The 22,801-nt window shown below is 33.4% G+C and overlaps 1 protein-coding gene across 1 annotated transcript; it reads left to right on the top strand.

Annotated features, from left to right (window-relative positions):
• The first annotated feature begins 3,949 nt into the window (after positions 1-3,949).
• LOC145558705 (D-glycerate 3-kinase, chloroplastic-like) lies at positions 3,950-9,893 on the top strand. The gene is made up of 12 exons (XM_081620020.1): positions 3,950-4,240; positions 5,910-6,298; positions 6,428-6,507; positions 6,607-6,658; positions 6,757-6,798; positions 6,889-6,967; positions 7,220-7,251; positions 7,326-7,394; positions 8,923-8,997; positions 9,092-9,208; positions 9,289-9,339; positions 9,548-9,893. The coding sequence occupies exons 1-12, from the start codon at positions 4,096-4,098 to the stop codon at positions 9,689-9,691; spliced, it is 1,275 nt and encodes a 424-aa protein (XP_081476146.1). The 5' UTR covers positions 3,950-4,095; the 3' UTR covers positions 9,692-9,893.
• Positions 9,894-22,801: the final 12,908 nt, after the last annotated feature.

The following is a 22,801-nucleotide window of genomic DNA, read 5'->3' as shown; positions in this document are numbered from 1 at the left end:
TAAAATCACACAAAAAAAATTACTGTAAAAGGAGAAAGAAATTTTTTTTTTGTTGCGAGTTGTGTCAACCGGCCATTTATAGTAATTGTTGTGAGTAATATGTAACGGAGGGAGTATATGTATGTAGTAATTTTATTGCTAATTTAATCAATGTGTTTTATGATGTTTCTTTCACAGTCTCTATAATATAATAATGTTAATGTACACATATCTTATTCAACTTTTCTCTCCTAACTCTTCACTTTTACTCATACGAAAATTGTATAATCATTGAAAAAAATATAAATTAATTTAACCGAGTTTACTTTATACTAAACCGAGCATTGCAAGGTCCAATAAAAAGGCTAGTTAATCAGTACGGAGTATAAGTTAAGATGATGAAGTAATAATTTTCTTTCTTGCATTATTGATTCATAATTTATTAAAATATATCCTTTTTCACCTTTGTTTAAAAAACAAAATATCAAGAAAAATTTGACCTAAAAACACCAAGTTTCACATTTGCTACCTGTTTAATACGTAGTATTTTTTTTTTTTACTTTACTACCACATAAAGTAAAATTTGTTAAAAATAACTACCACTTAACGGAATCTGTTAGGGTTCCGTTAAGTTTATTCAAAAAAAAAAAAAAAAAGGAAAAAAACTCAGCCACCCTCAATAGCTAGCCCCCTCCCGTTAGCCACCACTCCCCTCCCCTCTGCCGGTGGCCGACGCCCAAAGCTTCGGCCGACGCTGACAACCCTACCATCCTCCCTATTCCCCAGCCTTTGGGGCCCACCCCTCCCTTTTCCCCTTTTTGCTGCCTCAATCCCTTCTTGCTAACATTCCAATCACGAGATTAATCAAAGCTTTTTTCGCCCTGCGAATTTGACCTTCACCTAAACTCTTATGATTATCAAGAGCACAAATCACAATTTCCAACAATTTCTTCCATTGTCTAACATGTTCAATTCCATCTCTAATTACATTACAAACATCAAGAGCTTTAACACTTCTTTCATAAAATTGCTCTGCTACTTGTTTTTGACACGTTTCGAGCTCGAATTCTTGATTTGTTGGGTCATGTGAACCCTCCATTGTTGAATGAACTTGACCTTGATCACGTCTTATACTCAAAATCGAACGGCCGAAATTCGTCAACAGACTTCCTGAACCTTGGTAATCTGTTGTGGGCATTTCTCAGAGAAAATACCCACTATTTTTTTTTATTTGGGTATCAATTAAATTCAATCAATAACAATTTTTTTTTTCAAATTTGGGTGTTAGAAAATTTCATCAAAATCTAATCTTTTGCCGACATTTCACAATTTTTTTGATTTGGGTGTTGGAAAAATTGCAAAAAGATGTCTAAAAATGGTGAAATTTGTGAAAATTGGAGAAATTAAGAAATACCCAAAAAAGAAAAAATGAAGAAAAATGAAAAGAGAGGTTAAAAAATGAAGAAAAGATTGAAGATTTCAAAAAATTTAGGAGAGAGAAATGGGGCTGGGGTGGAAGGACGGAAGGTGACTGAATGGTGAAGTGGGCAATAGGTCTATGGTAGACCCTGGTACATCTAAAATAGGTGGACCACTAGCCCAAATACCACAATCCATCATCACAAACACATTACAAATAAAGCGGCCCAACCTCTCCTTTCTTTCTTTCCACTCCAACAACACTCTGGCATAATAAATTATGAACTTATAGCCATCAACACAAACACTACGAAAAATTCTCGTTTCTCTCTCATCTGAAAATTCAAGCATAGCCATGGATGAAAAGCAAGAAAACAATGCAGAAAGGTAAATAAAATTTCTGAACTTATACTTTGTTTAAATTTCTTTGAATTTGCAATTACTCGTTCGTAGTTGTTATAATTTGTTAAAATTTCACTCGTAGTTTTTGTAAATTGGGTATAATTTTTTAACAATTTTCACATTTTTTAGGGACCCAAATTCTTCTGATAGTGATGAAGATCAATTGTAAGTAAATTAAAACCCTATATAATTGTTGAATTTTGAAATTAAATGATGAATTGAAACCCTGAGTTATTTGAACAGGACAATTTCTCAAATCCGAAACAAAAGGAAGAAGAAATTGGATATAACAAGTCCAATTGTTGATCCAAAGATTTTAAAAAAGATAGACAAGCAACATTCAGAAAATGGAGAAACCGGGTAAATCATAGGCTCAAATATTTCGTGTTTTTAGTTCATATAATTCGTAATTGCTGTTCAAATGATTTGTGGTTTTAGTACATATAATCTGTGATTATCGTTCAAATATTTTGTGGTTTTAGTTCATATATTTTGTGATTACTGTTCAAAAATTGATATTGTTATTTTTTAAACTAAGAAGCATTTATTTTATAAGTTCAAATGTTTTGTGTTTTTAGTTCATATAATTCGTGATTACTGTTCAAATATATTGTGGTTCTAGTTCATATAATTTGTGATCAATGTTCAAATATTTTGTGGTTTTAGTTCATATAATTTGTTATTACTGTTCAAATGTTTTATGATTTTATTTCATATAATTTGTGATTCCTGTTCAAATTTTGATATTGTTATTTTTTAATCCAAGAAGCATTTGTTTTATTACAGCAACCAATCTGAACTTCAACCCAAATCCACCACCTAACACCAATCCAAGAAGCTGAGAATCAAGCTCAAAAGGAGGCTGAGAATCAAGCTAAAAAGGAAAGTCAAAAGGAGACTAAAAATCAAGCTAAAAAGGAAGCTCAAAAGAAGGCTAAAAAAGAGTCTCAAAAGAAGAAAATTCAGAAGAAGCAAGAAAATGTTAAGAAGAATAGAGAGGAAGTTCAGAAGAGTGAAATTATGGAGAAAAAAAGAAAAAGAAGAGATAATGTTGATGATTTCTTTGATCTAGACAATATTGTGGATCTAAATTATGATCGAAAAAAAAGTAAAAAAATCAGATTAAATAGGGAAGAGTGATCTTATAAATAAGGAAAAAAAAAAACAAAAGTTAAGATGGCGGGATTTGAAGAACAAGGTGAAGTTGTGTTTAATTAAGAGAAGAGTGTGTTTAATGTCTGGTCCACATAGGATAGGTGGACCAGGGTCTATGTAAGAATTTGTAGTGAAGTGGGCCCCACTAACGGAAACAATAACAGAATCTGTGGTATTTATTTTTAACAAACTCTGATTAAGGTGGTAGTAAAGTAAAAAAATAAATAAAAATTAAACATGTAATAAATGTGAAACATAGTGTTTTTATTGGTAGCAAATGTCAAAATTTCCAAATATCAATCCTAGCTTGAATATATCCCGACTTGAACCTAAACCCATTTTGTAAACCAAAACTGACTCACGAGTTTAACTATGTTTAACTTGCTTAGGTTGTAACTAATTTTGACTTGATCAAACCAAAGTCTAATATATTTGAAATTGATTTGTTTCCCAGGCCACAATAAGGAAACTATCAATAGACTTGAATTTGTCATACTTAAAAAGTTTCTTTACACAAATATAAATCGAGTGACCTGTTTGCCATCTCTAAACTTCATTTATATATACATAACAATGATTTTTATGTTATTTATTTATCTATCTAAAAAATTAAACTTAAATCGATTACATAACACAAAAAATGAACTTAAAGTTAATCTAACTCATGCTTTAGACAATTAACTTATGTATAAGACAATAATAAATCCAAACAAGATTTATAATTGTGAATTTCTCAAATTAAAACTTGGACAACTAATAGATCTTGGACATTTGTTAATATGTACTATAGGGCCTCTAGGCATGTTGTATGTAGCCCAAATATTAATGCACATCTTAGTATTAACTTCATCCTTTTGAAAAATCCATATAATTTTGACTCATGACAGGAAAAATTAGTTGAATAATAAATAAATAATATATTTTTTTATATATAAAAAACAGAAAAATACAGTCCATATATATCCAAAAAAAAAATAATCAAATCCATATCTAAACTAACAACGTACCATTGGAAACTTCCCTCCTCAGAGTCCTCACCATTTTGTACAAGCTCAGCCTCAAAACACTCACATACAAACTCACTAAAAAACCAGAGTAGAGAGAGAAAGAGGAGAGAGAAAGCAACATTATTCATTAAAAATGGCGAATTTTTTGAACATTTCATCTCAAGCTGTCACGCCATGGTCAAATGCCACTTCAGTGTTCTCATCCAATACCAAATTTTCTCTCTCCAATAAATATTCTCACAATTTTTCTTTTCCTCATATTTCTACTTCTGCTTCTGGTAATTTTTTTCTTCCATTTTATTTTTTTCAATGAATTATATGTATTGATTTTGATAATTTGTTTTTGATTTCGGTTATTTGCGTTTTCAGATGAGATTATATTTTTGTTGTTGATCAATTGTGTATGATTTGTGTGTAATTTTGGTGTTACTGTTTTTTTTTTTTTTTTTTTTTTTTTTTTTAATATTCGAGTACGTCTTTTATACAACGGGTGTACTGAATACCGTAAATAGTGTAGGCCCGAATCGCATAAAAAGTTCCCTTTTTGCGAAATTGACTTTATTTTAAGTGATTTTAGGTGATAAAGCACTTTGCATATGATACACCCATGTCCATTATATTACATTTTTTGCCTTTTCCTGTTACATTCAATACATTGAATTTTGTATTTTTTTAAAAAAATTTTTAATTACCTGTGAGAAATCAGTATTAGAATTACATAGTTGAATGAAATCATTTTGATAAAAAACGTATAATACTAAAACCTTAGAATTTGGAAGCATATATTTTTTTTTTTTTTTAAAAATGTGAATTTGACTTTTGTTTATGCTTACAAAACCAATTTAAGCTAGAACACCAATTGTGAAATCGTGTTTTTGGGGATGAGATAGCGTATACTCGTGTTGTAACAATGAGGGGAAGATTGAGTCTTATTTTGATAGTTGGAATAGGTGAAATGATGGTTAGAATATGTCAATGTGGTTATATTGAGGTGTTTGTGGTAGTTTTGATGTTGTTGTGGTATGATGGAAGCATTTTTGTGGAATATGTTATGTTTTGGAATGTTGAAGAATGATGATGCAGCAACGACAAAGAGTAGGAGGTCACGATTTTGATAATCGTGCTAGCTTCAGCCATTCAAGGGTCTTATAGTCATGAGACCTGAATTTCATTATGAATGGCATAAAATGATTGAGGGTTTTTATTACAATTTGTTTATAGTCGAATATAAGGTGCTCCTTAGGTGTATAAGTTAGATATGTTGCAATAGAATTCCAAAGTATCTATACATATTTAGAGTTGGGTTTAAGTGATTCATGTTAAACCAAACAGATGAAAATGTTAGAGTTAAATGATTCCTTCCCCCGTCTTATTTGTTTCCTTTCCATTCCGTTTCCAATATTCATACCAAACACCCCTTAGGCCTTAGCTTCTTTGCCCCTGCCCAGCTGCCCTTTCCTTTGGGATACTTAACACTGAGAGAAAGCTGGGACGGGTTGGGGAATTGTTGCTGCAAGTGTGACTGTGTGAGGAAAAACAAAGGGCAGCCTGGTTGAGTTTTTCAAATTGTCAACTTTATGAGCATTCCTTCTATTGGAATGATAAGAAAAGACTGGATTGGGGGTGAGGATGCTTGCTTCTAAGTATGGACAGCTATTCATGGTGCGGGACTAGTAGCATAATGGCTTCCTTGGAACTGAAAACAGGTGCATGATGATAGGGCCAACTAGTTTTAGTTGTGTGGTGCTAAATAGAACAATCTCAATGTTACAATTCCAATAGCTTATGTGCTTATACAAGTAAAATAGGAGCTGCTTTTCTTTTTTTATTCTATTTGGCTAGTAACCTTTACTTCATTGATAAATGTATCACTGTAACTTCAACAAATTCCAAGCTCTGGATTCATTATTAATCTTCAACTTACTTATTTAGCTGTTGTTTCGGCAGGGTGTAAATTTTCATGGATGGAAGAGAACTTTACCAGCCATAGAAACATGTATAGCAATGGAAGAAGACCAAGCCATGTTCAATTAGCCCTTCCAAGAACATCAACTGTGTCAGTTTCCTCTGTAGAAGACCTTTTTGCCTTTATATGTTCCGGTCCCCTTATAAATAAAACAGGTCTTACTGAGCAAAAGATTGCTGAGTCAATCGATAAATGGTTATTGTGTGCATCTCAACTTTGTAGAGTATTCCAACTCAATGAACTTAAACTAGATGATGCTCAGAAAATCAGGCTTTACCATTACTATATACCAGTCTTCTTATGGTGTGAAGATCAAATCTCCCAACATGCATCCAAGTTCAAAGATGGAGAAGAAGTCCCTCCTCTAGTGGTACAAATTTTTGAGCTGTATATATTCATTATGTGATACTTTTTACATATAAATTCTGGAAGTATATTACGAATACCTTTGAAAGGCTTCCTGTTTCGATTGTTTGAAATAAGCCTTCTTTTTTTGCAGATAGGATTTAGTGCACCTCAAGGTTGTGGAAAGACAACACTCGTATTCGCACTATACTATCTTTTCCAAATTACTGGCAGGTACATATTGGAAATTTAAGGAACATGACATGTACTTGTGAGAAATTGATGAGAAAAGTATGACATTTTTGTTGGACTGATAACATGAAATTCTGCTAGGAAAACTGCTACAATATCCATTGATGATTTCTATTTGACAGCTGAAGAGCAGGTATTAATTCCAGTGGTTTCAGAGAGAGCTTCTGATAAAAGAATTTGAGGTCTGTATCATTATTGTCTTTTTCTGACAGAATTTCATGGTAACTGTAGGGTAAACTAAGAGAAGCGAACTCAGGAAATAGTCTTCTAGAGGTTAGACCAGCCTGCTTAGCTCAATTATTTTAATTCAATAGAAAATATCAATTTTTTTGTGCACTGATGATGTCAAAGGACTATTTTCAGTACCGGGGAAATGCTGGAAGCCATGATCTACCGCTTTCTGTCGAAACACTTACAGCCTTGAGCAAATTAACTGAAGAAGGTATTGCTTTACGTTTAATATCACTGTCCAATTGCTAGAACATGTGCAACCTCTTGGTAGTACATTGCACACGTCTATCCTTTCACTTCCACAGTTGTCCATAATCTTAATTAAAGCCTTTTCATCTTTATATTATCTTCTCATATAATATTTGCTAATCCACTTGCTGAACTTTCTTCTTTCCGGATTTTTCTTCTTTTCCATTTGAATATTTCAGAATCATTCCATTTATAGAAAATATATATATTTCAGGTATGAAGATGAAAGTTCCAAGATACAATAAAGTAAGCATAAAAAGCTTTCAATTGTCCACCTGAGATCATGTTTGAAATCTGAAGTTTGTTCAATCTGCATGCAGTCTGCTTATAATGGGAGGGGAGACAGAGCAGATCCTGAAACATGGCCAGAGGTTGAAGGGCCACTAACGGTGAGAAGTTCTTTATATGGTTCTTTTGATCCCCAAACATATTGCTTTAAATTCCAATATCTTGTTCTTTTATTCAATTAGATTCATTATGTATCATCTAGTTTATCACCTCAATTTAAGGCACACTGGTAAACCTATTTTTTGGTCATTGAGTGAAGCACATCTTTTTGTGCTTCAATCATGTTGAATTGTATTTAGTTTGTTATTTCCTTTATTTACAGGGTAAGGCAATCTTTCTCAGTAACAATCAAAATGGGTGCCTTTTACTATTAGTACTGTGGAGAAGTCATTGTTTTCTGCTTACTTGGGATTTTTTTTAGTAGAAAGTGTTACAGATACAATTCTAACTCATAACCAAATTAAAGGCTACTTATTATTACCTTTATTCACACGAACAGTGATCATTCTCTTCCATAAAGCCAGACTTCTTATGAATGATATTTTATCTGCAATTCTGCATAGGTAGTTCAGTGCTTCAGTCTATTTTCCTTTGAGGTTTTATTATTCTATTGACTGGCTGTACAATTTCAAACCCCAAATTCTTGTCTACATTCTGCGAAATGCCATCTGCATTAATTTTCGCTATTTTGAGATTGATATCAGATCACATCATGAACCTAAAATTCAATACATTTCCCTTACCTTCAAAACCTGTATCTTCTGGCATGATCTTCTCCATGAGAGCACTTTGGGAAGCTACAGATTCCTGGATTACAATGGCAGTTCTTTCATTGTTTAAAGTGTTATCATGGGTCTTACTAGATAACAGCCCCTGCCAAGTTCCAATATCTTTTGTTATTCTGTCTTATGGGGTTTCTTACCATCTTCCGCCTTTACTTCCTTGGGCTGTTTAGAAGCTTCTAGCCAATTGCTATGTGTGTTGATAGAGGGTGGTGTTTAATAAAAAGTAGATTGCGGCAGAAATTGTAAGATTCAACTAGTCCAATATGCTAAAAGGAGAAGTGTGTCAAAGACTCAAAGGTTAAATTTGCTTTTGAAATTCTAACCACTTGATTGTCCTTTAAACTACTAATTACGAAGTATTATCTTATGCAATTATTCTATGTGTAATAATATGGAGTATGTATTCAAATCCTTAAATGTCATGTTATACATTCAAATATGAAATCACTTTTTTGAGAACTACTGATTCACTGAACACTTTTACAGAATCTGCTCTCTTATTTGTTTGTGAAACCTGCTAATTTAATCTGGTATCTGCTAAGTTGGAGTCCTATCTCCTACAGAGTAATTGGGAACCAGGTCAATCAGTTTCAGAAAATATGTTGGCAATCTTTGATTCCGAAATTTATCTGCTGTATTGAAATGGATGATAGATTACACTGTTGATTCTTAATTGCTAGTTTCAGAATATTTGTCTTGCTCAAACAGATATAACTTCTTTGCTTTAAACTTGAAAGTACATTTTTAGATCTGACTGATGACTTGATGAGAGACTCCTATATAATCCTCCTTGTCGCGGTCTGTGTTTTTGCTTTACTTATATGTGTTACTGTGCCATTTGTAGGCTATTCTCTTTGAAGGCTGGATGTTGGGTTTCAAACCCCTTCCAGATGAAGTGGTGAAAGATATTGATCCACAGGTACACACTCTTGCAACTTAACAGCATGACAACCCCCCGGTCTGCATATGCGCTCATTTTAATTTATATTTTGTGTTAATTCCTGTCTATACAGCTTGAAATAGTAAATAAAAATCTGCGAGCTTATTATGATGCATGGGACAAGTATATAAAGGCATGGGTAGTAATCAAGATCAAAGACCCAAGCTGTGTCTATCAGTGGAGACTTCAGGTTTTTGTCTCATCATTTTTTATGCGCTGTCACATTCTTCTTTATAAGTACAATTCGAAATTAAGGTTGTTTCTTTACAGGCAGAGCATGCCATGAGGGCAGATGGAAAATCAGGGATGTCAGACGAGGAGGTGAACATTTTATATCTCAGTGATATTTTTAGGGTGATGATATTTCTACCTAGGAAATTTTAGTTGAGGCAATATTGTCCTATTGACTAAATTTGCTGTGGCAGCTGCAAATAATCACTGATTTTTTTTTCCTGCTTCTTGGGGTGGGGGTCTCCTGCAAACTGTCCGTTCTTAAGTTGATATTCCTTCATGTGGGTGCATTCTGCAGGTTTTGGACTTCGTTTCTCGTTACTTGCCTGCCTACAAAGCTTATCTACCTACTCTTTACGCGGAAGGACCAAATGGATCAGATCCAAATCATACCCTTGTTGTTGAGATAGATGAAGGGAGGAACCCTATTCTCATCGGCTGATCTTAGAGTGTTTACTGTTAGAGGTTGGTTTTGTTCATATTTCATGTAGTTCTATTACTTGCTACTATCTTGTAACATTACTGTACATTAGATCTTCTATTGACATGCACATTCTTTCATTACTCTTGAAAAACCCTTTGGGAGATAACGATTGATCAAGTTTATAAATATATATGATGGAACTTCGAGTTCTGGTACGAGACATGAAGGTCTAAGGCCGTGTTTGGTTTGGCCCTGTATAACTTGCATTGAAATTGATCTTTTACAGAAGATAAATTTCCTTTATTTGGTTTTTGAAAATTAGAGATGATATGAATATGGAAAATGAAAGCGAGGTGATGGAAGAGGAGGGCAGTAAACCACATACTCCGTAGGTGATTATGAAAATGCAGTATTCCTTAATTACCGTGTTTTTATAAACTATAGTCGACCTAAAAAACAGCATAAAGGAACTTGATTATCACCTTAAAGCCAAAGTTCATTATTTATGATATGTATACTTGAACTAGAAGACATCAGAGCTAGTAACTCTGTCATACAGCACAATTTTTTTTTACACCCTGCACACTGTAAGAACATGGAATGAAATAAAGGGTAACAAATAAGCAGAGATATACTCAGTATTTTAGGATTCTTTTTTACACATATCATACTTTCATTAAAAAGAAATTAGGAGTAATTAATCCCTTTTATCCTCATTTTTATCATCAGTGTCGCAGCAGCAGCAGAAAACCTTCAGACAGCACTCACATGCCTCGTAACAGCAGAAGCAGCAGCACAGAGTAAATAAGCTGCAGTCCCAACATAAATTTCAGGCATTAGTAAATAATAACGAACCTTCCATAGTTCCATATAAGAAAAATTATAAACTACGCGACTTAATTAGTAACATAGAGGACAGTACTCATGTAATTGAATATTGTTAAGACCAAAATCTGATCAAAATACATAAAAAAAAAAAAAAAAAAAAAAAAAAAAAAAAAAAAAAACCCCATATTGTATTACACAGTCATACATTCATTATACTTCATGAAAGGAGATTAGAAGGAAAGAAGTGACAAACCAAGCGTAGATCCATCCTTTATCATGGTGGCGCTGCTTGATGTGTTCAGAATAAGTCTGTGCCGGTCTGTTGTCCATTGCTGTTTCTTGGTAGATATCGACCTAGTGAATCTACACCCACAACAATGGCTAAGCAAATTTGATGAAAAACTGATTAATATTTGTTTGGCCTCAAATTTCGACGATTAGGCAAGGAGAACATACATTATCTATGTCCTTATATACTGATTTCATGTCAATATTTAATCAATATAGTCTTTTGGTATATCCCATGTTAATTCTTATACTTTTGTTGATTTCTTCTGTCAATTAAAGATGTTGATTAAATATAGAGCCATCCTTTTCTCATGATCTGTCACAGATTCCTCTTAGCTGGGAGATTCCTTGGACTAAGTCTAACAACATTTGAATACTTAGTACTTAACTGTATGTTAGCTACATTGTAATTGATTGATTGCACACTTGATGATGCAAAATTACTTAGCTTTGCAAGTTACGTGCTTACGTGTTACATGCAAGGTCTAGGTATACCCGATACAAGATGGAGGTTCCGTTACATACATAATACTCGTAGGGAATTTCAATTGCACATATATGCATCGTCGTTGGAATAGGGTTCAACCGTTCAAGCTTTTGCAACCCTTTCTCATACTGATATAGCTTTCCATCTTTTGAGAAGTTGAAAATAACTAAATATATACCTAGTATCATGCAAACAATAATGGTTGTTGAGGTCAAGATTTTTAAGAGATTAAAGTCCATTATTTCTGACATAAACAAACATTAGTAACAAATAAAAATAATAGAGAAGTTGATTACATTACACTCTTGACCAATGGCAGCAATAATTGTTTCTAAAATGATCAACACTAGGGAAAAAATCCAATTAGTACTTAGGTGTATTTAGTAGAGATTTACCTTAATATGGCCTTTTTAAGTCATGAATTCAATAAGTTATTAGATGTATTCATTGTTCAAGTAAATGAAATTTGGGTGAATATAATCGGCGCTATTCTGATGCGGTAAGGTGTCACATCAATAACCCTTCTACTAACCCCTCAAGTAACCCTCCTAGTAACACAACTTAAGTAACTCTCCAAATAACCTCTCAGTAACCCCTCAATTGACTCATATAGTAACCCTTGACCTAGTAACCCTTGACCAAATCTAGTAAGCCCTGAGCCCCTGACCCACTACCAACGAAAAACTACCACCCACCCAAAACCACCACCAACAAACCACTACTATCCTAAACCACCAACGAAACCAGGCCTAGAACCCAAAATCACCAAACCACCATTACCCCACCCACGAAATTTTCACTACCCGCCCACGAAACCACCACAAAACCGCTTCTACCCAGAAACGAAACCACCACCAAACCCACCCACGAACCTAGAACTAGAACCTAAAACCACCGAACCACCACTACTCACCCACGAAACCACCAAAACCACCACCAACGAACCACTTATGGTTAGAGAGAAGACAACGATGAAAATGAGGAGATCTGGGTTGGAGCTTCGAGGAAATCTAGACGAATATGACGGCGGGAAAGTCGGTGCTCGGCCATTGAAAGTTAGAAAGAAAAAGTTAGTGAGAGAAAATAGAGGAGAGGAAAGAGAGAAAACTAGGAAAAAAAAAATTTGTGGCTGATCGTACGGTGCGACCAACCACATTGTGAAATATAAATTTTAAAAATTAGATATATTTAAATAAATGAAAATTAGGTGAATATAATCTATATCTATACTTAGTCTATACTAAAAATACAAACTATCATCCCCATCATGCCACATGTAAATTAAAATTTATTTTTTACCAATGCCACATGTCACCTTCCTCCATTAACTAATCCCCTTTCTTATTATTTTTAAAAAAGAACTAGTTTTAATTCAATACATGAATGTTCCCTTCAAAAAACAAAATATATATATATATATATATATATATATATATATATATATATATATATATATATATATATATATATATATATATATATATATATATATATATATATATATTATTTGATTCATTTTCCCCCAACTTAATACCTGTACAATTACATTCAATTATCACCCATTCTTCTCCTTTATAAGCTATTCATTTTCCAATTAAAACATATCATAAAACCAAAGTTACTATTGTACCGCTTATAAACATCCCGTGCATTAAACGAGTCAGAAGGCTAGTATAATTTAATAGGCTCACTCCAGTATTTTGGTGAACAAGGAACAAGTGTCGGCTGTTTGTGATATCACATTTTTCATGTCAAATCCATGACCAATAATTAATTGAGAAAGAACAATAGGTGCTACATCAGACGTCTTCTCTTTCACCTTTGTCATCACCTCCCCACCATACGAGATACGACATCCGTAGTATTGTACTAATTCAAACGTGAAACATTATTTCCATTAATTTCTTCATGAATGGCCAAATGATCGAAGACAATAATTCATACTGTAACTATTTGACTTTTCTCCGTCAAAATTCTCACATACAAGTAAAATAGCTTTTAGCTTAAATCTATTGTTTTTCTTTACCTTTTTTTTTTAATTTATTTTTTTGCTTCAAATATTTAATTTAAATTTTTTTGGACACTATTAAAAGCCCCCAAAAAAGTTAAAGAATAAAAATAGGAAAATATAGAGAAACATTCTTGATTATGTGGAATAATTAATCAAGAAAAATTACAAGATCAAACTCTTTGATTATATATTTTCAAGATTATATCAAGCTTTTTTTTTTTTCAATATTCAATTTTATATAAATATATTTGCTCCCAACTTCTTAAATATTACAACTTATTACATGCCAATTTTAACTTTTGAGACATTAAATTATATAAATTTCTCTTTCCATTCATTTGAGATTTTTTTTTAACTCACAATTTTTTTTGTTATTATTTATCAATTATCTTAGGTGAATGAGCATGGAGGAAAGAATTATTTAATATAAAATGAGAATTACCAAAAAAAAAAAAAAAAAAAAAAAACCTTATTCGGCAAGAAAAGAAGGTGAAATGTTACAACTAATTAATTTTTATACCAATTTGTCGCAATTTGTTAACTTTTATACTAATATGTCGTCGGTGACTAACTTTCATACCAATATGTCGCCGGTGATAACTTTTATACCAATATGTCACAGGGGTGCTAACTTTTATACCAATTTGGCTAATTGGCCAAATAACTAGAAGGTAACTCCCATTAATCTATACTATGAATAAGTGAATAACTAATAGCAATATATATAATGTGCTTTTTTTTTTGTTTATCACACGTAGAATGCAACTCGTGACGTCTTATACTCCCTCCGTCACATAATATAATTATTAATTGTGTTTTTTCACGGTATTTAAGAAATAAGGGGAGAAAGTGGATGAAATACATTAATAAAAGTGTAAAGTACAATCACAGACAAAAGTGAAAAAGAGAAAGTGGAAAAAGTACAATACATGTGCAAAATTTAAGGATAAATTAAAAAGTACAATGAGTAAAGTTAAAAAAGTGTGGGTATAATATATTTTACATACTTAAAAATAGAAACAAGAAAAACATTTACAGAAACTATATTATGGGACGAGAAATCTTATGTTTGTTAAGAGAGGACATGGGAATATATAATACAAGTATACAACATACCAGAAAGAAATTATGATCGAGTAGTTGAATAAGGAATAAACCCTCTTATTACGATTAATCTAGCGATTGTAATCATAATTGATTAACCTAGGTATGAGGGACGGGCAAGATAAAGATAGAAGAAGAAAATGCTGATTTATTCTTTATGAAAATAGAGTGAAGAACATTTGATGTCATGAAGACATCCATGCAAAGATATATGGAAAAAAAAAAAAGGGAAATTCTCAATGATAATACTAAACTTTTTAATTTTCTCAATGTAAATTGCAAAAATTCTTATTATCCTTGGTAAACTTTAATTTATTATAATTTTCAATGGTGAACTTAATGAAACAATTCAGTTAATTCTTAACCATGGTTAACATTTTTTTAAATAAAAAAATTAAATTCCTAAAATACCCTCACTTAATACACTCAAATTCCTAAAATATCCTCACTTAATACACTCAAATCACTAAAATATCCTCACTCAAATTCAACATGTCATATCAAGATCATCATTTTTTTCTTCCTCCTCACCTTTCCAACAACAACTCAAACACCGAACAACCACCACTTTAGCCACCACTATTAACCAACTGCCACACCTTGTTGCACATCCACGCCACCAAACCACCACTATTCATCCACTGCAATAACAACCACCAACCACAACTACCACCTTCACCCAATTCACCACCGCTTCGCCCACCAACTGTAGGAGTTTATAGGTACTACGCAGCCGATATAACATGAATCATATTCAAACAAGTACCAATCCCAAGAATCACATGCATAAAACACAAGACACATAATCATACCTTTGACGCGTGAATTCCACGAAGCTATTCGACAGGCAAATCAGGGAGAGAATAGAGCCCCAAGCGTTGCTCCTCTACTTAGTCCACGAGATTCAAACGAGTCGTCCACCAATACTAGATTGGTTGAGTGATTGAGGAGAACCGTGATCACCACCTTTACGGACAACCGACCACCTCACGAACCACCACCACCGCGACACACCACCGGCGCCTAGGAGGAGGAGAGAGCCGTGTGAGAGAGAGGACTTTGAGAGGATTGGGTTTCGTGTTTGCTAATTAGGGTTTGATCACACTGATCAGTTAATTGCTTCCTTACTGCAAACCTAGGCACCTAGTCTATTTATAATCTCATTATAATTAGACTATGGCACGAAGCCCAAAACTCCCTTGTCCACTCCATATGGCCGGTCACCTAGAGTGATGAGGCCCATGATGGGCCTCGTCCTCTAATGCTCGATCTAGCCCCTTTGTGTGACCTTATAGGATCCGTCCAACTGGGCTTTGGGCTATTTTACTAGTCCAAAGATCGTTAGTACCTCTAGCTATGGCAAAACGACGACCCAAATGTACGAACTTAATTATCTCCATAATTTGATCCAATTATATATCTAGTAAATACACACGACGAAGACATAACTCCTTCAATCTCCCACTTGTCTGAGACAAGGGTGCAATATTCAAATTCCTTAAGTCAATATGTGTGTCGATTTGATAATATGATTCCATCACATGTCGAGATCATATTAATCTACAAATCATTTCTTGAAATCTGAGTTAGAATTACAAAACCAAATGATTACTGTGTAATGCATTTGAACGCGGCCACGTATTTTCTGAATTCTCCCTCTTCAAGCGGCCATGACACATTTCCTAATTTAATAGGTAGACTCTATCCAATCTTGTGGCAACATGACTCCCACTCAACTTCTGAAGTAACCGGGAAACACCCTTTATAATCTCCAGTTACGGCTAGACGTTTGAGTGTACCACAGTCACAACATCCATTGAATGAAATCAATGTTCCACTCATGTCAAAGGAATCCACTAATATATACGGAAGCTCTATACTTGAACTTCAAAGTAGGTCAATAGTTCGATCATGCATCATTCATGCATATCCAAGTGATTGACCGAGCATCACTATGCCCCTATAGCCCATGAAACTGCGCTATCCAATCAATCTTACATGCTAGTTCTTTTATTGAAATCATTTATGTCCACTTTAATGATCTCGAACTAGGAACTTTAAATAATATATGAATTTTGTTCACCTGTGGGGTTTCAATTTAGATCACCAGGTCATCAACCTGATGAGCCCATCAATTCATAATTATTTTGGACATTTTATTTAATTTTCAAAACCATAATTAAATAAGAGGAATAATAATTTCCATTTTAAACATAATTCTGCAAATTAATGCATTTCTCATGTAATATGTTTTCTCAAAACATATACAACTTAAATTGCACAACTTGCTTCAATCCTAAGACTTTAATATGACTCTCATATATTAGTCCATGGAAGGGGTTTAGTGATTTCTCACTCATAATAAAACTTTGCAGAACACGACCTTCCGCTGGTCAATGATCTCATAATTGAGGTGATATCTCATATCTATAAGTTTGGATTTGTGATGTGACTCTGGCTCCTTTGTTTTGGGCAAAGGTGACCTGTTAGTCATATGACATTTTAATCCAAACTTCCTCTGTAACTATACACATATTCTGACAATGAGTATGCAACAGTGCTCTGCTTTGGACTCTTCAAGCTCACTGTCCTTCTCCATCCATACACAAATATGCATTCAGATCACCATCTAGAATCATCTTGCCTGTTTGGAAAACTTGCATTCATGTAACCTTTTGACAACTTGCTTAAATTACCATTTAACACGATAGCTAGAAGAATTCCTTTAGTGCTTCTCAAGTACTCAAGGATTTGTTCTTGGTAAATCTCCGTATGCTTATTCTGAATTTTCTTGAAGCCTGCTACATATGCACAAGTCATATGCAACATCTTGCTTTGTGCATTTCATGGCACATGTAATGGATCCTTTTGCAGAAGCATAAGGTACATTATCCATCCAACTCAACTCTATTAGCTTTTGAGGCACTGAGTTTTTATTGAGTGTATTACCATGAAACATGGGAAGATATCCTATCTTAGAGTCTTGCTTCATGAACTTGTCAAGATCCTTATCAACATAAGTCTCTCGATTCATTCCAATCATTCTTCAAGATTCACTTCATGGATCTTAATTCCCAATATGCACTCAACATCTTCTAAGTCTATCATATTGAAACAATCTTTCTAATCACTGCTTGACTTATTCAAGCATTGATATATCATTTCATATGATCTGTATGTTAACTACATACTAGACTAAAAGACCAATTGCTCCCACTACACTTCTTGTCTCTACAAGAATTCTTTCGTTCTACTAAGGAAATCAAACTGTTTGATTGCCTAATCAAAACGAATGTTCCAACTCCTTAATGCTTACTTCAATCCATAAAATGAAATTCTGAAGTTTGCAAAACTTTCTAGGAATTTCTGGATTTCAAAACTCTTAGGATGTATCATATACATTTTCACCATCAAGAACATTTCATGAAAGTGATTTTGATATCCATTACTAGAATAATCCGAATAGGCTTACCTAACTAATAGGTTTGACCCTATTTGTAAGACTATTATGGACTAACATATTCTTACAAACATGGAGTCCATACTGGATTTCATGGCTTTAAGCCATTTCCTGAGTTGGCACTTATCCAAAGCTTGCTTGTAGGCATGGGTTCCAACCATTCCAATAGGAAAATCTTAGAATCCACCTTTACTCAGAATTTCAACAAACTGTTTGTTTTGATCCCAAGTCACCTACGATAGGTATGAGCGACAATAGAATTATTCTCTTCAACTCTTTGAAGTCTTTCATTCTAGTGGGACGATAGAAGCCTCGCTAGTTGAATTAGCTTGCTTCGACACACGTTTTATCAAATTAGCTGATTTCATATGCCTTCGTCTCTGATGTAGTGTTATCCACATCCATTTGTTGCTCGTCTCGAATCTCATCGAGATCTAACTTTACTCCCACTTGGCTTTGTAGGAAGACATTCTTTCTATAAAGACATTATCGCGAGCAACAAACAGTTTGTTCTACGCAATTGTAGGAATAATACCTCTTAGTTTCCATGAGAAAACCCATGAAGAACTATTTTTCTGATTTAGGGTGTATTATGTTATCTTTGTAAACATTTTACATTGATTTCATATCCCTCAATCCTGTTCAGAAAAGATAACTTTTGGAACATTTCCAAATCATAACTCTTATGACATCTTTTCTTCTGCTTTGGTTAAGTTTCTTGTTTAGTATATTTGCAATTGTTGTTGTTCTAATGCATATCCTCAAAACGATATTTGTAAATCATTAAATTTTGGATCGAACAATGGCAATCAAAGTTTGATACCTTCTTCATAAACATACAATTGAATTGTAATGTTTCTGGATTGTGAATTAATTCAACAATTCCCTTTAGATGATCATTCCTTGTGAGTAAAATATTTATCTCAACAATCATATTGTGGTGTTAAATTGTTTATCTCAAACTGATTTTACATTTCATTTTTGGAATTTTGAACTTTTCAATGTTTCCAAACTTTACTTAATTAAGTAATTATCGATATATTTACTTAAATTGTTAGTAAAAGCAATGAAATAGTTAAATCCCTTTGCTAGTTTTGAACTTATCGACTCACATACATCATATGTATGAGTACCAAAAGGTCATTTTAGCTTCTTTTACCCTTTCTACTAAAAGGCAACTTGGTCATCTTAACTTTTATCAAGCATGACTTCTAATTCTCAAGTGATTCATAATCATATAAGAATGAGAGTCCATCCAAAACTTTGGATGTGCAAATGGTTAATGTGACCTAACTTCACTTGTTATAAGTAAGTGTACTTTGAATCATCTAAATCTTATTTTGTGATCTACTTATATCAATGTCATAAAACAAAATTAACTCATATCTAGCAAAATGAAAACAATTTATTACCTTGGTCATGGATCAACACTTGTCCAAGCCAAGTAAACCAAATTCAGTATTCAAAACAAGAAAATCGAAATATTGTCTCATCAAAACTGGAAATTGTTCTAAAATCATGATAAACTAATCAAAAATTTAAAACTATGAAGCTATATCTGGCCACTCAAATACTTCTAGTGCACCTTCAAGCTCCATTTCCATGCTAGCTTCACTTGTTTGCAGTTCCTGCGCAACATCACTATGTTAAGCATTGCAACTTGGTATCATATACCTAAGTGAAAGTTAAAATGTTTATAACATTATACCTGAGGTTGATGCTCCATTCTTCTTGAGGAAATCATGGTATTTCTGGCAATTTCGCTTCCAATGCCCCTTCTTATTGCAGTAAAAGCATTCACTTTCACTTGCAGCCTTGGGCTTTTTAGTCGTCTTAGGCTTTTCAGGAGCCTTGGCAACTTGCTTGCCCTTGCTCTTGGCACTAGCCTTTTGCCTCTTCTTCTTGAACCCCTTTCCCTATTGAATCATAAGAACTTCCTTCTTAGGTTCCTTATGGATTTGTTTCTCAGCACTAACCAGCATTGCATGCAATTGATTCATAGTCTTTTCAGTGGCAGTCATGTTAAAATTCATGATAAACTGGTTAAAAATTTCTGGTAGTGAATGGAGAATGATGTATGTTGCTAAATCATCACTGTATGGGTGCCCCAGTTTTTCCATACTTTGAATTAGGCCGATCATTTTGAAAACATGATCATGAATTGTGGCTCCCTTCTCCATCCTACAGTCTAGAATCTCACGATGGAGTTCATACCTTTCAACTCTAGCTTGTTTCTTAAACAAAGCTTTGAGTTCTTGCATAATTGAGTAGGCATCCTGGTCCTCAAAACGCTTTTGAAGACTAGGCTCCATGGTAGCAATCATTAAGCAAGTGATAGGTATAGCTCTATCATGAGCTTCCTTGTGCTTCTTGATCTCTGCCGCAGTTGGATTTTCTGGCAGAGGTCCTGGTAATGGGGTATCAATGATATCCTCTTTACCCTCAGATTTCAGAACAAGTCTTAGCATTCTTTCCCAAGTGGAAAAGTTCTCCCCTGTCAACCTATCCTTCTCAAGGAATGGTCGAAGGTTGTAAACGTTGTTGTCATTGTGATTACGGCTACCCATCTATGTCAAAATAAGGCAAAGTTTAATAATTATGTTTAATTTAAAATTAAAGTACCATAAACGCATTCATTTGGTAACTTTAAAACACTTTATTCAATAATTAATTGATCCCAATTGAATTTAAGTGATTCCAAGATCCTTTATTTGTGTAATAATTGACCGGACTGAGGCCCTACCATCAACCATTACATTTTCAAGGTGAGTAAACTCTTTACTGATTACAACTCTTGTAACTCTTGGTTGAATAATTAATCATCACATGCTTAATTATTACCCTTAGCTTCAAGGTTCTAAACTCTTTAGGTAACCTTGTTGAGTATAACCAATTAAAAGTGTAAAACGTGATTTACCCCCACTCCCCAAAGATACAATATGACACCCAGCTGAGGCATGATCCATCATAAAATATCAAAGGTTTCATCGGGTTTTTAATTGGAAAAGCTATCTCAATATTACTGGGACCTAGATTCATTATGTTGTGATTATTTAGTGAACTCTAGCGCATCATCAACCAACATAAATAAAATCTAACATGCATAATCTACTAATGCAATAAATCATGACATAGTATGGCCCCTTAATCCTAAGAAAACTAGAAATGAAAAAGCTCCCACTTGAATCATCATGGATCTCCATCCACCTTGCTCCTTTGGGCCTTCACTTCATGGGCTTCTTTGGACTAACACTATTTAAATAACTATTCTATTTACTTTAAATAAAAGTTACAAAAATACTTAACGGTACGCAGACTGTATTTAGATTACAAAAATACATCACGATGCGCAGATCGTATTTAAGAATCTATGGGCCATACTAGTCTATATATAGCAACATAATATCATATATTATAAAAGTGCCATATAATAAATCACTTAACATGCTTGTCTAAATTACAACATCGAATGTTCATAATAAAGTCAACGAATTTCCTAAAATATCTCATATTTTAATCATAATTAGATAATATCATATACTATTCATGACCGTTCATAAAATATCATATATTTAATTTAGTCATGAGATATAATCAAATCATATTTAATCTTTCATGATTATCCTAACAAATTTAGGAGATTCTATCCTAATTACTAGCCAATCAAATAATTTTAAAATTCAATTATATCCTAATCTAATTATAGGATAATCACATTATTTAAATCAATTATTATCCTTTTGGAATATGCTCAGAATATCCTAATCAATCTTATCCAAAATTAACCACTTTAATTAGGATAATTACCAATTTAACAACTTTAAATAGGGATAATATCAAATATAACAACTTTTGAATATTTGATTTTATCCTATAATAAAAGATTTTATCCAAATAAAACCAAATTTATCTTTTAAAAATAAAAGATCATATTTTCAAAATATTTTAACTTATCCAAAATAAAACTGATTTTATCCCAAAATAATTCACAATTATCTTGAAATAATTTTAAAATAAGATAATTAATTTTTTTTTTTTTTTGAAATACCGCAAGCCACCACCGCCGGCCACCGTGGTTGGCTAGCCGAAGCTAGCCACGGTGGCTGGTTGCCATAACAGCAGCCACTACCGCAAGGCAGCAGCGGGCAACTGCTCTGGCAGTCGTGGCAGCAGCCGTGCAACGCTTGCACGCTGCTGCCCACAGCCACCCCTGACCGCCTGCCCTCCCTCCCTCCCTCTCGGACTGCCACCTGGTCGGCAGCCGCCGTGGCTGGGCCACCCAGCCGCGGTTGCCGACCACCTAAAACCTTTTTTTTTGTGTGTTTTAATTTAATTAAAATAACACTTATTAAAATTAAATTAAATCAGTCCAAAAGATTAAAATTAAATCACATTCAATTTTAAAATTAGGGTTCTTCATAAAATTAATCCCAATTTAATTCTAACTTTTAAAATTAAATTGATTATCATACACAAAACACTTTTATGCATAAATCAATTCGATTAAAATTATGAATCATAAAATAAATCGAATTAAATCAAAATCAAGCACAAAAATCATATTTTAGGGCTAGGATTTTCGAAAAATTCGAAATTTAGGGTGAGGGGGTTCGAAAATTTCGAACATATTAGGGCTAAAATTCGGTCTCTTCATGGCTATTTTGAGCATAATTAAATCACATTTAATCGATTCCAAAAGTTTAATCACATTAAATATAATAATTGAACCATAATTAAATTAATTTCTCCCTCTTAATTGATTATAAAATTAACGTGGACATCAAATAATCGTATTATTATGATCTAGCGCATTCATGCAAGAGGCTAACTGATACCACTGTAGGAGTTTATAGGTACTACGCAGCGGATATAACATGAATCATATTCAAACAAGTACCAATCCCAAGAATCACATGCATAACACACAAGACACATAATCATACCTTTGAC

This window comes from Chenopodium album, chromosome 9, assembly GCF_948465745.1.
Source record: "Chenopodium album chromosome 9, dcCheAlbu1.1, whole genome shotgun sequence".
Classification (NCBI taxonomy): domain Eukaryota; kingdom Viridiplantae; phylum Streptophyta; class Magnoliopsida; order Caryophyllales; family Amaranthaceae; genus Chenopodium; species Chenopodium album.
Note: the sequence above shows the minus strand (reverse complement) of the source record. Positions and strands in the feature narration are given on the sequence as shown.

What these genes read in the sequence shown, in the direction of transcription:
- LOC145558705 (XM_081620020.1), top strand. Translation starts at nt 4,096, where the DNA reads ATGGCGAATTTTTTGAACATTTCATCTCAAGCTGTCACGCCATGGTCA. An exon ending in TATTTCTACTTCTGCTTCTG is followed by an intron (nt 4,241 to 5,909) that starts GTAATTTTTTTC and finishes TTGTTTCGGCAG; the next exon opens with GGTGTAAATTTTCATGGATG. An exon ending in CAGGAAATAGTCTTCTAGAG is followed by an intron (nt 6,799 to 6,888) that starts GTTAGACCAGCC and finishes GACTATTTTCAG; the next exon opens with TACCGGGGAAATGCTGGAAG.